Genomic DNA, 17,767 nt, shown 5'->3' on the forward strand with positions numbered 1-17,767 from the left:
TGTTTACCTCTTTTTTTGTTTCCCCCCCCCTGTTTTCCTCCATTGTTAGAGGCAAGGCTGCACTTCCTTCTTACCTGCAATTATGACTCAGACTTGGAGGTAGAAGACACAGAATGGCAATTCTGAAGTAAGGAAATGACGATGTGCATCCCACCTTTAAGTCAATCACCTAATAAAAGACACCTGCCACCCTGGGAAGGCAGAGTAAACAATGGCGCTCAGACACCAGACTGGGACCTGCCAGCCTTAGCAGGGAGGGTCTCCTTTAATAGACTTAAACATAAGTTAAGACTGATTTGAGCCAAGCATCAAGAATGGATTTGGATATTTTGCTAATATGATCCTGTTACCAGTGCAGTACAATCCCAGCTGGCGAGAGATAGATAGACCCCAGACTACAAGGAACTCACTGGAACTCATTGGAATAATTTGAAGGGAGCACTGGTTTCTGTGGTACTAGACCGCAGACCACTGTGACTGAATAAATGTAGCTAAGTGTAAAAATACAGCATTTAATATTGGCAAGGACAACAAAAGTATATTTAATGTGGATGTGTCTCCTTACAGGAAGATTAATATTAAGATTTGGATCAAATGTTTGTCTCTACTTCATATCTCTCAGTTTATAGTTTCACATTTTTGTGTCTTTTGTATATTTTTTGATGTTCAGAAGTCACAAATACTGAATATAGTTTTTTGGGGGAAAGGAGCATTAGAGGTAGTGGAAGTGGAAGAAGAGCATGAATGAATCCATATCAGATTAATGTCTCAGAATAGACAAAAGAAACTGCTTGCTCAGCAAACATATGTTCTGAGCAGCCACCTTGTTCAACTTGACTTATTTCTAGGAGTCGGTGTTCTCTGCGGGTCAATGGTGTGTGAGTGTGTTTATCTGAAGGCGGCAGTCTTCAGTCTGTCCGGGGTCAGAGACAGAGACAAACGCCTCCCCCGGCCGGCTGTCAGCGCCTAGTCACTAATGATGCTGCAGCGCTGAGCTCAGCTAATTGACCAGACAGAGATGGATCGGATCAGGACCTTGTACTCTGCTGTGTCTGCTCGCTCCAGTGTGAGCGCGTGTGTTTGTGTGTGCGTTTTGATGTTTTTTGTTCACGGCTGCCTCCACACCGTGGACTGTATCTCCTAACAGGAACGTCCAACTTTGATGCATCACAGCAGGATGCAGGGAAACAGTACGGACAACCCTTTAAAGGCTCCTCAGGCATATCTTCGTATTTTCATCCACCATCTGCTGACAAAACTGCGAATGCTTCACTCGTACGTTCATAGAGGTAGTCAGTCCGCAAACTGTGGAGAACAAATAAACCTCGGGAGGTTATGAGCTTCCAGGATCAGGCAGTCAGTGCAGCTGGGTGTGAGATGTGTGTTTAAAGGCTCTGGTTGGCAGGGCTAACTGGCCTCTTAGCATCAAGTTTATTTTCACAGGGAGAGTATCACTGAAGGAATGACCTTGGTCCATTAATAACAGAGCCCTGTGTGTGTGTCTCTTTCACACTCACACAGAGAAAATGCTACATAAGAGCTCACACACACACACACACACACACACACACACACACACACACACACACACACACACACACACACACACCTTAGATCATAGAGATTCTGCTAAAGCCCTGTTCATTGTGCATTTGGCGCCGACTCAGTTTCAAGTAATAAAAATAAGTTTTTAATAAAGCTGCGACCACAAAAAAAGGTGTTACAGTAAAACAAGTTTTTAATGCTTTTCTGGGATCCAAATTGAAAAGCTGCATTCTCTTAACTTTTCAATTTTACTGAAAAACCAGTTCAGTTTCAGGTCTTTCCCCTTTTGGCCCCGTTTGCACTTGGCATACAGTAAGCGTGTCTCTACTGTTGGCTCACAAAGCAGTCTGTTACCCTGGCAAGTTCCCACTCACTCTCCTTCTGTCTGCTTCAATGTGTCTTACTTTTGTTTTAGACTATTTTAAACATACTTTCTGTCAGTAAAATCCAAATGCAGTGACCGACATATTTAAAGCACATGCATAACTAAATGTTAGTGCGTTTTGTTTCTGTTGGAGAGTTTGGATATAAGATGCAAAGAGCACAACACGATTAGTTCAGCTCCAGTGTTGTTTTTTGTTTTGTTTGCGGTGGCGTGAGGCAGAGGAAATACAAGAGGGAAAGAAAGTCTGTTAGGGTTTCAACCGATGTTTACAAGGTTGCATGTGCGGCTTGGCAGACTTATTGCCCGGATTTAAGCATGCAGTTTCAATGGTCTAGCCTTAGCCACCGGCTGCATGCTTAAATGTGTGCGCAGAATCTCCCTTTGACTTTTGGATAACTTCAGAACTCCATAATAAATGTCAGATTAGGTCGAATAACTGATTTGTTTTTCAGAACCCTCATTAAAAGTTGTAACACTTTTGCCTCGATCCTTTTGCTCGTTCTCGAAAATGCACCCTCACTTTAAAATGGGAAAAGATAACCTTCTCTTTGTGACCTTTGTTCATCTCTCCCTCATGTTCCTCGGAGATTATTGCACCAGAAGCATCAAAGAAAATCCAGAAAGGGTTTGTAAACTCACTCAACTCTGTGTGAGATTTCTGTGCAAAAGAGAGAAAAGCTTAACAAGTGCTGGCTGATGTCAGCCTCTGGTCTCTGCAGGGGTCTTTCTCTAATGAAGAACTCTGAGTCTGTCACTGATTGGAACCCAGTGCAACACGGGGTAAAAAGATCAGATGCATTCACACATTTTTTGATCCCCCTCTCACTGGGGCAATTAGCCCAGTAAGCTCAAACAAATAGGGGATACGATGAACCGTGTCCATCAGGGGCCACTCATTAACTGTGATGAAGTTATTGTTGGCCAGCAGAGCGATGGAGGCACTCTTGGGGCATCCCAGTCATCCTCACTCTTCAGGTCTGCATGCGTGCACGCCACAGGCTTTGTAGTAAAGTGATACTGTCTGAGGGGATGCTAAAGAAAAAAAGGGGTCTTGAAGATTTCAATATTTGTTGTTGCAAGACCGAGAGACAGAGAAAGTGTGCAAGAGGTGTGTGGGAGGCTATAGTTCTTGTGCCAAAGCCGGCATAATGCTTCATACAATAGCTCGAGTGTGGGTGAGGGGATCTTGGCGCTTGAATGTTCTTTACTTTAGAGGGAAAAGACGCGCTGTCAGGAGGGGAGGAGGGAGAGCTAGATTTCTTATCCTGAGCCCCCCCCCACACCCCCACCTCCTACCTTTGTAATTGAATGCAGCCATCTATATGAAGTGGGCTTCACAGAGAAAAGCCTGCAGGATGTGCATGCACATAGACACGTCTCTTTGTCTCCTCTGCCTTCCTCCGTGTAGACTGAAGTACGCTGCAGAAGAGTGAAGCAGACATCGAAATGTCCTCGTCTCTGTGCAAGGTTTATGCTGTTACTGAAGCATGGAGGAGTTTTCTACAATCCGGAGGTCATGCCATAACATTACATGGTTTGAATCCATCTACACTTGTAATCCTCTGAGAAATACCCAGAACCCAAAACAGTGAAATCATGAGCACAGAGGTCGAGGAGAGGCGGGGCCGGGGTATTATTGGAGCAGTCTCACTTTACCCTAAACCATGTGCTCTGTGAACTTTTCATACTCCTCTTTTGCCCTTTCACTCTCCCCTCTTTGGGTAATATCTGAACTCATTATGCTTTTTACGTCTCAGGTTTCAAAACGTTCATTCTTCCTTCATGACAGTAAGCGCTCTATTTTCCTTTTCCGGGCCTGCAGTGCATAGAGACAGATTATGACATCTCGATGCTACAAAACGCGAAGCTGTTTAAGAAAAATGCCGTTGTCCTACTTCACCTCTGTGTTGCAGGTGCTATTTCATGGCTTCGTTCAGTGTAGTACTTGGCGTCGACTGTGGCCGCTGGCCACTGAATGGAAAGGCATGCTTCCTGGTGGCTAATGAGGTGCTGAACCCAGCCTCTTGTTTGTATCAGGAGCACCTGGGCCAACCACAGCCAGCCCAGGCCAGACAATGGAGTCAGTCTAGCATTTCCACAGAGGTCTGCCCATTCAAATCATCTACAACCCTGGGACACAAACTCCCACACTTCATAAAATGAAGGCAAAACAGAATGCGGACCGAGACTGCCCCATTCTTTTTCAACAAGGAAACTATTGTTTGTCTTCACACGCCCTCTTTCCCAGGCCTTGCGATGCTATCCTCCTTAAAGGAACGAGGCAAAAGCAAAACAATTCGGCTGAAATGCAGCACAGTGTTTGTTCTTTGGAAATGTAACACATACAAGAGCTGCAACTGTCACTGTTAATTTCCCTTTCTGAGCTCTGTCTGGCTCACCTGGAGGACAGAAACAGCACAGAGGTCTTTTCAATTTCATGTATGTGAAACATCTTGATAGAACCCACAACACAGTCTGTAACTGAATTCTTGGAGTGATGACATTAGGTTAAACACAAAATTGAATGCTGAATCCTACAGTTTGGCGGTGAGAATCAGAGATGAGCGTTGTCCTAGTCCAGGGTTAGACAACTCCAGGCCTCAAGCACTGGTGTCCTGCAGGTTTTAGATCTCACCCTGGGCCAACATACCTGAATCAAATGATTAGTTCATTACCAGGCCTCTGGAGAACTTCAAGAGATGGTGAGTAGGTAATTTAGCAATTTGAATCAGCCATGTTGGATCAAGGATGCATCTAAAATCTGCAGGACACCGGCACTTGAGGCCTGGAGTTGCCTACTCCTGTCTTAGTCTCTTTACTTAAACCAGATGATGATGTATGGTTTCCTTTTCTTTCCCAAGCAATCATTTTAGCTCTAATGCCACTGGTAAACTAGAAAATACACTCACTAACCACCTTTGTGCAAAGGTACTGCTTATAAGGTTGGGGAAACCTGCAGTCAGCTGAGACTGAAGAAGTCACTGGGATGAGTGGCGAAACGTTTCCCACTGAAAATGCTACGTCCAGATGAACAGAATTAACCTTTTGGGATCTAAATATTATGTTGTCAAGCTCAGGAAATTATAAAAACTTCAAATGCAAAACACAGAACTGACATTTATTCCACTTTGTCTTTTGGTTTAAACAGATGCAGGAAACCGGCTTGTAGCTCAAGAGGCATTAAGAAAACCATCTACTCTACGCCGGCCACCTGCACGCACGGGAGAAGCAATCTCCAGTAAGTAACTGTGAATACGATATTATTTTGACTAGACGGCAATTCTCATCTCAGTTTTATTCTTGTAATGCCAAACCACAACAAAATTAATCTCAGGATGCATAACACAGTGAGGAAAAGATCTTTTAGGTACAAAGGTAGGGAGATGGTTTAAGTAAGAACTTGGTAATTTAGTTGGTAACAGAGGGAAGACAACAGCTCCCGTTTAGGAGGTAAAAACCTCACAACCAGGCCCAGGGTGGAAAACAAAGATATAACAATAACAATCAATAGCAGGGTGATGGGGTCAGCACATTGCACATGATACCTATAGAGGACAAAGAACAAACCGCAGGAGAAAGAAGGCACAAAGCTAATGACATTTCATCACACGGGGAGTGAAAAGAGTAAAAGAGCAGTGCTCAGTGGATCATGTGAGGTCAACCAGCAGCTTGAGCCTTTGGAAGCATAATTGGGGATGATTCAGGGTCACCTGATCCAGCTCTCACTATAAGCTTTATCAAAGAAAAAGTTTAAGCCTAATCCTAAAAGTAGGTATGCCACATCTTTACATGTCTGATTCCTCCAACTAAAATCTGTTTTTCAGATTGTCTCAACTGCAGTCGAATCACTGCTATGAGCGACAGGCTGAACACGCTGGAGGAGAAGGTGAAGACTTTTACTTGTTCAGACGCAGCATGTGAAACGCTGAGGAACGTGACTGGCCTACATTAAACAATCGTATTGTTTTAATTACCTGCGCTTGTTTTATGTTTTCCTGCACCAGGTCCAATTACTCACAGCTCCGGCCTCCATATCGCATCGCCACATTCAGGGTAAAGTGGGAATTGCTCCAGAGACCTCGTTACTGATGGGGGCTGTGCCCGCTCAGGGAGCTCCTGGTGAGCAGGGACCTGCAGGTAGGTGTATCCTGCTCTCACGTGTCAAGTTTAGGCATTTCCATTTAGTTCCGTCAACGTTTACGTTTAATAATTAAGTCAGAAATCATTCCTTGCAGCTTTTCCTGCTCGCTACCTGCACACCTCTGCTCGTATCCTGTTTCACCCAATGCACACGCACTTATTTCCTTTAACAAAAGTCAGAGTGCAGCTCTCTTTCAGCTCTGTGAGCGTCCTCTCCTTTCCTGGAGTTGAGCCCAGCACTGGCTGCAGCTAAAGACGCAGTCATCAGTGTTGTTATACCATCAGCAAGAGAAAGATTTGATTTACTGGACTTTCAAATTAAAGACTTTTATTTGTCTTAAATGAGACAAACCTGGAGAAATTGAGTGCTGTTTGGTCTACCGCTCTGGCTGAGTTACTCCCCAGTGCTCATCCACTGCTCCCTGTGTCAAAGAAAAAGCTCCCTGATCCATTTGTAAATCAGAAATATAAAACATCTTTCTGAACCAGTTCCTTCTCCCCACAGGATAAACCATTTCTAAACCAGCACCCTGTGAGTTTTCCTCTGGTGCCACCTTCAGGCCAAAGTGCACTCTTATGTAATGCATAGTGAAGGCTTGGTTTAGATTTTCCTCATTCTGCCTGTTCTTCAGCACCACTATGTGTGGGGTGTTGCTTAACTGTTCTGGTGGAGGTTCTGCTGAATAAGACCTTAATAGATTCTGATATAAATGAAATCATTTAATGTCTTTACGCTGTTCTCTGCAGGTTTTATACGACTGTTTCCAATAATGGAAGAGCTGCAAATGAAATCTGATGTGTAAAATTGCTTCCTTTTAATAAAGTATTCCCAAAATCACTACAACCAAAGCTTTACATAAACCCCAAGAGTTGCCTAGGTAAGGGAAATCAGTTTCCTGTGTTAGAATTAACTAGCCCTTTAAAATGTATATAAAATTGGCACTTTAAAAATGTTTTATTTTCTAGCTAAAACATTTAATGAGCCCTAATACTGACCTATAAACACAATGACACATTCTTCCTGTGACTGTTTGCACCTCATCCTTTGGTGGATTATACTTGGATTGTTTTTATCAAACCTCTCCTGTTTTAATTTCAGGTCCTCAGGGTGAAAAGGGAAGAGATGGGCTTCCTGGCAGAGATGGTAAATTGTAACTTTCAGTTGATGTAAAACTACTTAAGATGTAAACCAGTTAGGGCTTTGCGATTACTCATGGCTGTTTCCTTCTCTTAGGGAAGCCAGGGTCTCAAGGGCTGCCAGGTCCTATTGGGCCTCGAGGTGGGGCCGGGGCAAGGGGCCCGTCTGGAGCCCCTGGATCAAAAGGATCCCCTGGACCAGCAGGTAACGGTGGACTCAAGGAAAAGGTCTTTGTTAGCAGAGATAAGAGTAACAAATAAACCTCGTCCTGTTGTAAAGTTGCATGTGTGCCACTAAGAGAGAGGGTATGTCAGATCAGCTGTTTAGTTATTGCCTATCTAGTCACTATTGTCTGTGGAACAATGGCTAACAAGAGGCCAAAGGGCTATGAAAACAACAGGAGAGTATCTCCTCCTGACCTGTGATGTCCATATCCAGAGCGTTTGTCTTTCCCTCAAACCTCTCAGTCGGCGTGCAGACCCTCCAGCACTAAATGCTGGGACAATCCAACCCCCCTTGAGGCCTGCTGGTAACTTACTGGAATTTGAGTATTTTGCTGGTTGGCTTTGAAAATCATAGGTTTCTAAAAAGTGCATGCTCCAGAAGCAAAGTAGCAAAGTATTTGTTTTCTGACTGTATATAAACTCCCCAACATGTGTTGCTTTTCATGGTCGGCAGCCAGAACAGACACGGGATCATAAATCTGTTCCACAGATTCAGAGTTCAGTTGTTATGTACAAATAATAAATGACCTGCGGGGAAAAACGTAAATCCGGAGGCAGCTGTGACTTGAATAATGAATAAAGTAAATGGCGGTCTATAAGTGTGTCACAACATCTGCTCTTGCTATAAGCTGTTATTCCTCTGCTGTGGATCGTGAAGGGAGTGCCTCTCCTCTCAGGCTAACATGTGACCCCTGCTCTCTGCCTGCTGCTGGGTAAAGATGAGATTTGGAGCAAACGCTGAACTACAAACCCACCATGTGACTTCAATTGAAATGAACACAAGCGATACGTATACGAAATCCCAGAGCCTTATGATTTCCATATGCCCCTTTGGTGTTGGTGTTTTTCTATCTCCATTACTTCATAGGTATCCAAAAGCAGCGCTGTGGTTTTCTTATTTTACTGTACTGATTTTTATTTTTGTTTTTTTAACACTCAAAGAGAAAGATAAACACAGGCCTGGAATGCATCCAGTGTCATGCTAAATGTAGATAAATATGTTTCTTAAGCCAGAGGTTGTGGGAAAAATCAAAAGTGAACAGCTGTAGTTAGGAGAAGTGATGTTGTATGATATGATACGAGCCCTGATAACTTACAGGAGAGTCGTATTAAAATGCTGACTAATATTTTGCCATATCATCCCATAGTTGCTCTGGGGAACCCCTATCCTAGAAGAAAAACTGAAATTGTTTTCCCTAATATGTCACAAAGGCTTTAAAGAGCTGCTTTTTCTGGCCCTCTGAACACTGTGCTGCATCTTGCAGCTTGCGATCTTCATGAAGTAGCCAAAGCAGCTGGTTTTGCTGCTGTTTCTTTACTGCGATCAGTAAAAATGTCAAATCAGATGCAATATATTATGCTGAAAATCTGTAAATAATGAAATGTCATTTAGTATATATACAAAAAAGGTGGTGGAGGGCGAGAGGTTGTGTTCAGCATACAGCCTGACCTCAGAGGAATCCAAACAATGAGGTCAGATGTCACTGTGGTGCTTTTTTCCATCTTCAAAATAACGCTTGGGGGTGACGAGGGTCCCTTTTGCTTATGCGCACTTACAGATTTGCCATTTTTGTGTATGTAGAGAGCATTTAATTTACTGTGAACCAGTCCAAGCAACACTTTGCAGAGTTTATTGTGTTTATTTGAATTTCCCATTGTAAAGATGCCAGCACTGGTAAATTAAAGACCATCTTCTAGTTAACTATAGACAAAAGAAAGTTTATACACCTCTCCTGTTCAGTCTAGCTCCTGATCTTACTCCACATGTAGACACAGACACACACTCACTCCTAAGAGACACTATGTTGCATCACTCAACACTTTATCTAATCTTTTTCCTCTCTGTTGTTTGTCCTCTTGTCGTCACATAAGCCACAGTCATTTATCATTCTGCCATGAGCTGTGCCTCTTCAGAGGAAACTCAGGTCTTATTTCGCTGTGACACATCCCTGCTGTACAGAACGTCTGTCACCATGGTGATTTTTCTGTCATGTCTACTCCCAGGCCCACGTGGGCCAACAGGACTGCCAGGAGGGAGAGGTCTTCCAGGCCCGCCTGGCCCACCGGGGCCTCCGGGCCCTGCAGGTTCCCCAGCACCAGCCAGTGCCCGCATCCCAGAACCAGACCACAGTAAGACCCTGCGCAACTAAGAGACCTCATGTAGTTATTATGACACTAATTCACTACAAACATTTAAAATACCCATTTAGGTTTTTGATAAATCGAATCATTTCACGCTGTTAAGGAGCAAAGTTCAAATTCAGTTTAGTAGAACTAGTAAAAAAATATTTTTTTATTCTAAACTTTTTTTACACCTTTTCGCTTAACTGCTGTTAACTGCTGTGCTACTACCTAGTAATGTAGCCATCAGCTGTCAGCCTCAAGCAAAGATGGGGATTTGGGGTACAACACTTCTATTTAACTCCATAAACCCCAATTTATTTTTTATTTTCAGTCTCTTTATTGTCAAACTAAAGCATCTCCATCTCAAAGGACGTCAGCTGTTAGGACTTTTTAAAAACAGCCCACTTCCGCTTGATTTGCTGTATATTCCATTTAAATGTGACTTTATTCCTTTTTGTTTATAAAAATTGGTTCTGCTCTTTTACTTTGGTTCCAGTTATGACTTTTCATAACCTATTATTAACGGACCTAGATGTCCAAATGGTAAATAGGTCCATGTCAGATGTCACCACCTTCTCGCATGAATTGGTGTGTTTTTGAGCCAAACCAGTCACTGTTACTCCACGTCCAAACAAAATCAGCTTGTGTACGCACACAGATTCAGGCAGGGTGACATCAATTTTAAAGACTTCCAGCTTGACTCTTTAAACTAATGTTCACGTGTCTATAGCAGCCTTACAAAAGAAACAAAGAGAATAGGAAACAGGCAAGATGACGTTAATCCTTTAACTGCTACTTGCTCCTTGTTGTCTACCAGCCAAGTAGGACAGAATCAAAGAGTGTTAAATGGAGTCAGAGACAGAGAGATTGACACAGACTTCACATGCTGGGATGAGAACCTGTCCACCCCTGATGTCACTCAACAGCTTCCAGATGTAGGTCGCTCAGGCAGCTGAGGGAAGAGGTGGGGGTGGAGGGGGTGACAGACAGATGGGGGCCCACACCAGCTCTTCCAAGGTCAGCACACAGGCGGGTTTTATACATGGGTTCAGTGGTAAAAACAAAATATGCAGCACACCCGTTTGCAGGCTCCGGGTTCCTGTGTGGAGACGCAGGCTAGAGGTTGGCATGATTATTTCCGAAACTGTGGGTCATTTCTTTCACATCAAAGTAACAGCAGGGAACATAAGACGGGGGTTCTGTGCAGAGCTTCCTTTGGAAAACACTGGATTATTTGGCTTCGACATCTGCATCAGGATGTTGGAATTCCCGTCTGCAGGACTGGAGAGGGTTCCTAAACCAGCGGCCAACACGTAGTACTTAAGAACAGGACTGTTTAAAAGCATGACCTCAGTGTTTGTTAGTGGTCGAGCAGATTTTCATGTTACGTCAAGCCACAGATTCCAGTTTGTTGTAAGCAGGAAATGAAGAGTATCAGATACAAAAAAGCAGCCCTGATTTTTTTTAGTGGTGTGCAACAAGAATCAGGCAGCTGAAGGATGTTTCTGGGTTCTCTTCCTCCACCTTCTCTCTAATTCTCCTGAGGCCTCATGCTGTGATTGGACCTGTGTTTCCTGACAGTATAAAATGACCCAACAAACGTACATTTCCTCTAACATTCACACATGAACCACCCTCTTCAACTGGCCCTTCCTCTTCGAACACATGTGGCTGTGCATGCACAGTCAGTGCTGTTCAACAGTGGAAACTTTTTTGTTATGTCATGTTGAACTTTTATACGTATCAAACTACAGTTTAGTATATTTTACTGCCCTGGCGAAGTCGTGAGATTGAGTTTGACTGTTTATTGGAGTACACTGCCCTCTAGAGGTAAGGCTGATTTGTCACACAAAAACTTAACCATCCACTAAGATGCCTAACAGGGTGCATGTAGTTGGATCAAGAAGTTCATGTTTCTTATTATGAGATATTTTGCCATTTTGCTTCTTTATGAAATGTTGGTGAATGACCAATTTCTTATTTGGCACAGGCAAAATATGGCTCGCTTATCGAGCTTGGCTACCAAATTAGAACCTAATCAAAAACAGCACAATATGGAAATATAACCAAAATATAATTTGTTCTGTGGAGCTCATTGGGAGGACAGATGATGTTACTCATATCACAAGTCTCCTTTTATAGAATGAAATGCATGACAAATAAATTCAACTCAGTATTATAACTGAGGAAAATAAATTAATGGTATTTTAAGAGTTTGTTTAGATGGTGAAGCTACAAAAGTGGATTTTTTTTCTGCTTAAAGGAACTCATTTTAACTTTACCAATAGCTTCTGCTTTCCTTTAAACACACGTGCATTTTCTGTTTCAACTTCCAGATCGTGGAAAAGACCCTTTCTTCACCAACACCTTCCACGACTCTCGAGGGATACCTGTTCCAGGACCTCAGGGGCCTCCGGGACCTATTGGTGAGCATTAAACACTCTTAACAGCTTTATTAAAAAATATTAAACTACAGGACTGAATTCAAAGACACCACAAAAATCAAAGTGAAAAATTATGCAGCAGGTTAGTAGATTTTGCCAAAATATCAACAATAGTAGTTTGTATGGCCCCCCACGTGCTTGTATGCATGCCTGAAAACACTGCGGCTGCTAATGAGAAGACAGACGAGGTCCTGGGGGATCTCCCCCGTCTTCTGCACCAGGGGATCACTGAGGTGCAACGTGGGACAAAAAACATTTAGGTTTAGGTCAGGCCAGTGTGCAGGGCTCAGTCAATGGTATCAGTTCTTTTATTCTTTTATCCTCTCCGAACTGCCTGCATACTTCCCCTACATGAGGTCATTGTAGTACACCAGGAGGAACCCGGGAATCACTGTGTCAGTGTAGGGTCTGACAGTGGGTCATAGGATTTCATCCTGATACCTAATGGCATTCAGGGTGTTGTTGCCTAGCCTGTAGAGGTCTGTACATCCCTCCATGGATATACCTCCTCAGCTCATCACTGAGCCACTACCAAACTGGTGCAATGTTACAGGCAGTAAATGTTTTTCATTCTTAACCAGATGTCCAGAAAGAAAGAAATATCCTTCAAAAACAAGTCCACACACTGATGACTACACTTAGGTGTGGTCACAACTCTGTATACACTCTAAACAAACTCAAATATGCAAAATGAACACAGCCCCTTTGCATGTCTTACAGTTTGAATGAACAAACATCTTGTGCAGTATCTCACTGTGTTATGATCTTTTTCTGTGTTATTATATTTTTATTGTGTACAGTTTGGACACTGACACAAGTTTTGGTTTTCTACCTGTTTTCGGAAACATTCTATAATTCTAATAATAATTCTAATTATACTTCTATAATGGACATGGACAAAATGTGTAGACGCTTTCATTTCAGTTTTCTTTTAAGGGTATACGAAGCCAAAGCTCTCCATGCAGGCTGCACAAGCCATCTTTAAGCTGCGAAAACAGAAAAACCTATCCGAAAAACTGCCACAATGGCAGGAGAGGCAAAATCTATAGTTTGGTACATAATGAGAAAGAGAGAAAGCACTGGTGAACTCAGCAATGCAAAAAGACCTGGACGTCCACAGAAGACAATAGTGGTGGATGATTGCAGAATTATTTGCAGGGTAATGATAAACTCCTTCACAACAACAAGTGAACAACACTATCCAGGAGGCAGACATTTTGATATCCAAGTCTACCATAAAGAGAAGACTGCACGAAGACTGCGTGACATCCAAAGCAACCCAATAGTTTATTAAAGCAAAGAAGTGGAATATTGTTGAATGCCCAAGTCAGTCACCTGATCTTAAAGAAATTAGGCATGCATTTCATTTGTTGAAGATGAAACTTCGGACAGAAAGGCCCACAAACAAACAAACAGAAACTTAAAGCTACTGCAGTAAAGGCCTGGCAGGACATGAAAAAGGAGGAATCCCAGCATCATGGTGATGTCCATGAGTTCTAGACTTCAGGCTGTCATTGATGAATGACTGAGCTTTCAGTTATTAAATATGTCCAATTACTTTGAGCCCCTATAATGAAGGGATTGAGTTAGAAATGCTTTAGTTCCTCACATTTTTATGCAATCTTTTTATTCAACAAACTGAATTAAAGCTGGAAGTCTGCACTTTAACTGCATCTGAGTTGTTTCATTTAAAAGTCAATGATTGTCTCTGTCCATATTTTTATGGACCTAACTGTATATACTGATGCCTGTCAGTGATGCTTTTTATATTTATTTCTTTTAATATGCTTTTCATAATCTCCACTGATCTTTCTTCTCCATTTTGAAGATAAAGGCTTTGATAACATAAACTTATGAACACCTACAGGTTCTGTGTGTCACTATGTCAGGTTAAAAAGGTGTAAAACACAAAACTCTTGTGCTAATATAAATCTTTTAATCTGTTTTTCAGGTCCCCCAGGTCCTAAAGGCCCGGTAGGACCTCCTGGTCCAGCAGGACAAAATGTAAGTTTGCTCACAGCACAGCAGTGCACGATAGTCGCTGCATTAGATTTGTTTTTGTACAAATTTATCTGTGTCATTTTCAATTTCCTCTCTGCCTCAAAACAGGGAAAACCTGGAGTGCCTGGAACGCAGGGCCCCGTGGGGCCAAAGGGAGAACGTGGGGAGAGAGTGAGTAAACTTTGGCTTAGATTATTGATTTGTTGGATGGAGGCACAGCGCATGTTAATTACATTTTTGAAAATATAAAAAGCTTAGCTAAAAGACAAGTTTGTAGACATATTCAGAGAAAAGTAAAAAAGCACATGCAGTGCAGTGCGGTACAGTAAGACAATATTAGTTTATTATTAATATTTATTAACATGTTCTCAATGCAGTTAAAGAACATAATATATGCAAGACAATCAGATGATTCAATAAGCAAGTACATGTTTATTTAGATTTATATGTGCGGTGCTTAATGTCTTCAGACTTTTATATCTCATACAACGATCAACCCATAAATATGTCACTTTGTGCGTTCTTCTCTTGCAATAATGATAATAATATAAATATTAAAAACACAAAGAATTAACATTTTATCTTCATGGTTATGTGTTCCTCATCATAATCCCCATCATTCAGAAACTACTTGAACCACTTTTAGCAGTAATAACTTGAAGCAACTGTAATCAGCGTGAAGAATTTTGGCTCACTGTTATTTTGTTGATGCACAGCTCTCTTAAGGCCCCGTCACAGCATCTGAATCAGGTTTTTGACTTTGTCTGGTTCATTGCAACACAACGATTCTTTTCTCTTCCAGCCATTCTGTTTCAGATTTTCTTCGCTTCTCGGTTTTGTCTTGCTTCTGAATTTGGATTTGTTTTTGTTACATAAATAGTGATAGAATGTAATCAGGACTATACAATGATGATTTTTTTTTTCTGCTATGCTCTAATATGTAAAACCTTAGAGGTGAGAGAGGATGTACTTTTTTTTTCACAACCATAATGTTAATGAGAACTATCGAAGGGGAAAAAGCTTTAGTTTGTTTTTTTGGTTTTTTTAAGGGACTCTTTCGAAAGATTTAGCTGTTTTTTCTTTGTTTGACAACTTAATGACACAAGTCTTTGATTTTTCAGGGACCTTCAGGTTACCCAGGAGAGAGGGGCTTGAGCGGCGAGCCGGTAAGCCACCTCTGCATGTGGAAAAGGGGAGAATATCAACACCCTGTCATATTGGGTTATTTTAGTATAAACTACATTCACCAGCAGCACTGTAAACCACATTGACCAACAAAGCTGCAATCAGAGAGAGAATGTACTCTTTCTTTTGATGTGAACTGCTGCATCACACCAATTTTTCTGTTAACATTTCTTCACAGGGAGCACCAGGACCAAAAGGAGAACCGGGAGAGAAGGGATTGCCGGTAAGATGCCAGCTGCTGGTAGTTCACAGTTCAAATGGTGACACACAACCTGAACAAGAAGTCGTAGTCAGGAGGTTTCAAAAGTTTTAATATTAGGCATGAAACGTATGCTTAATCCTTACATTTCTTTCACTTGTTTCTCATTTTACAAGAGCAATCCAAATGTAAGATATTTTTATTCATGTCATCATCTCTTCACTGTGTAGCCAAGTTCTCAGTTTATGCTTTGATCTGTTTGCAGTCACCATATTTGTGGTGGTGATTGACCACAAAGTGGTGATTGAGCAGCATCTTTTTTTCTCTCAGGCTCAGACTTTTCAGACTGTTGATTGTCACGTGGTCTCTGCTTTACTTTGTTGTTTATGTTTGATCATATATGACTGTATCGTTTGATCTGTGTGTGTTTGTACGTTAACGTGTTTTTGTTTGGTCCTCGGGGTGTGCTCTGGACTGCTGTCCTCTTGACCCTAAAGCTCCCTCTGCAAGCTGCTGTCCCCATGGCTACCTTTCACAGTCATCTTTTCAGCATCTGACTTTGGCATATACATCTAAAAATACAAAAACATACCAAGAGAACAGCTCGATGCGGTCATGTCCTTTTAAAGGCAAAATTCTTTATTATTCCATGTGAATTAAAACAAACTGATTTCACAGACTATCGAATATTCAGTGACTCACAGAAGAAATGTGCGAAATGTATATGCCAAATCACTCCATATGTGTCAGTGGTGGGTGGTGTTGGTTTAGAGGTGTTGATGTGGTGTGAGTGGAGTGGATACAGCTATCCCCTTTTCTCCCCCAATGCAACCTTGCATGAATTTGTCCTAAATTGCTATACTGAATAAACTATTCTCTTATCTGGATGTGTTAATCAACTAAAAGTATATCTAATGACTAATAACAGAGTGCGGTTAAAAACAGAAAAAAGGCAAAGTAGATGTAAACTTCCAAAGAGTGTCTGTGAGGCTGCATTAAAGCCAACAAGCATAATATGTTTACTGATTTTTAGGAGGTGCGGCTTATTGATAGATTAAACTTATGACGTGATTGTGATGCAGGATGAACGGTCAGAGGATCAAGACTCATCCTGAGGGGATTTTGAAAACCTGTATCGAGCATCATGGCGATTAACCAATAATGCTAAGATATTTTACTAAAACGACAAATGCTCGCCTCCAGCTCATTCAGGAGATGATTCACAAACTAGAATTTGTTCTCTGGAGACCATCAGTGTCTTAATAACAACGTCCTTTGTCCCAAATCTGACATAGTTTAATCTGAATCAGAAATGCTGCTGCCATCTCTAAAGTTACATTGTTTATAATAACTTTGCCTTTTTTCTTTAAACATAAGGTTGTATTAATTGCTGCATTTTGTAGTGGGAATCACCCAAATCATCAGCTATTGTCTGCACGCTCTCTTTTGTGATGTCTACACTTTTAGCTGTCTCTGTATGCTCTATATTTCTTTTTCATCTACTTGTGTTCTGTTTGAAGGTATGACTCGTGAATTGTTAGCTCATCCTTTAACAAAAGACAACAGACTTGAGAGTAAATCTAGTCTGGCTTCATTCTGTCAGGTGATGGTGGGTTACTGTTGTAACCACAGTGCTAAGAATGAAACTGTAGCGCTAAAGCAAACATATTTTCCTGGCTGAACTGCTGCCTGACAAAAAGATGCAGATGGCATGATCAAATGCATATCCTGGAACAGTGTTATGTCACCAGCATGATGCAGGTCCATAATGTGCATGCTGATGTTGCCCAGCCCAGCATGGCAGAGACTGACTATATATGGAAGCATGCTCCGAGTATGAGGGCGGCGTAGAGAAATACAGGGAATGGATAATATCTGACAGTGCTGGGCAGATGTGTGGACTGTTTTAACCTTCTAACTGCTGGACTGTGTTGAGAAAAATGACTTGCACCTTGGCGAGCAGTTCTTTAGCTTGTGCTCCTTACCTTGACGGCTGTATCTATCTTCACAGGGGGACGGAATACATCAGATCAGAGAGGCGCTGAAGATCTTAGCCGAGAGGGTTTTAATCCTCGAGACTATGATCGGTATTCATGGTGAGTAGGAGGCCTGCGGCAGGGTCAGCTTTAGGCAGGGGTCAAAGGTGGGCGACTCAAACCCCCACTCTACCTACCGAGGGGTGGGAACAGTCACGAGCAGCCCCAGGACTCGGGCTCGTGTTTCCACACCCTCACACAGTCCCCCCCTGTCACTGCTCTCTGATAGGACATTAGCTTGCAGATGTTCCACAACTTGCAGGCAGACCTTGAGCTTCTGACTCGCAGGGTGACACTGCTGGAGGCTATCATCTGGCCAGGTAACGCTGAGACATCCTCACCCGCA

The 17,767-nt window shown here is 42.2% G+C and overlaps 1 protein-coding gene across 4 annotated transcripts in view; it reads left to right on the forward strand.

Moving 5' to 3' along the window:
• emid1 (EMI domain containing 1) overlaps positions 1-17,767 on the forward strand; it is a 56,545-nt gene that overhangs the window by 36,820 nt on the left and 1,958 nt on the right. For 2 of the 4 annotated variants that reach the window (XM_080308685.1, XM_026186371.2), the window contains 12 exons: positions 5,079-5,168; positions 5,755-5,816; positions 5,935-6,067; positions 7,170-7,214; positions 7,305-7,412; positions 9,437-9,562; positions 11,893-11,982; positions 13,952-14,004; positions 14,110-14,172; positions 15,123-15,167; positions 15,365-15,409; positions 17,651-17,741. In XM_080308685.1, the coding sequence (XP_080164811.1) occupies positions 5,079-5,168; positions 5,755-5,816; positions 5,935-6,067; positions 7,170-7,214; positions 7,305-7,412; positions 9,437-9,562; positions 11,893-11,982; positions 13,952-14,004; positions 14,110-14,172; positions 15,123-15,167; positions 15,365-15,409; positions 17,651-17,741 (951 nt within the window). Of the gene's footprint in view, positions 1-5,078; positions 5,169-5,754; positions 5,817-5,934; positions 6,068-7,169; positions 7,215-7,304; positions 7,413-9,436; positions 9,563-11,892; positions 11,983-13,951; positions 14,005-14,109; positions 14,173-15,122; positions 15,168-15,364; positions 15,410-17,396; positions 17,482-17,650; positions 17,742-17,767 lie in introns of all 4 variants that reach the window. The other 2 variants (XM_080308687.1, XM_080308688.1) reach the window with 2 other exon arrangements.

This window comes from Astatotilapia calliptera, chromosome 12 (genome assembly GCF_964374335.1).
Source record: "Astatotilapia calliptera chromosome 12, fAstCal68.1, whole genome shotgun sequence".
Taxonomy (NCBI): domain Eukaryota; kingdom Metazoa; phylum Chordata; class Actinopteri; order Cichliformes; family Cichlidae; genus Astatotilapia; species Astatotilapia calliptera.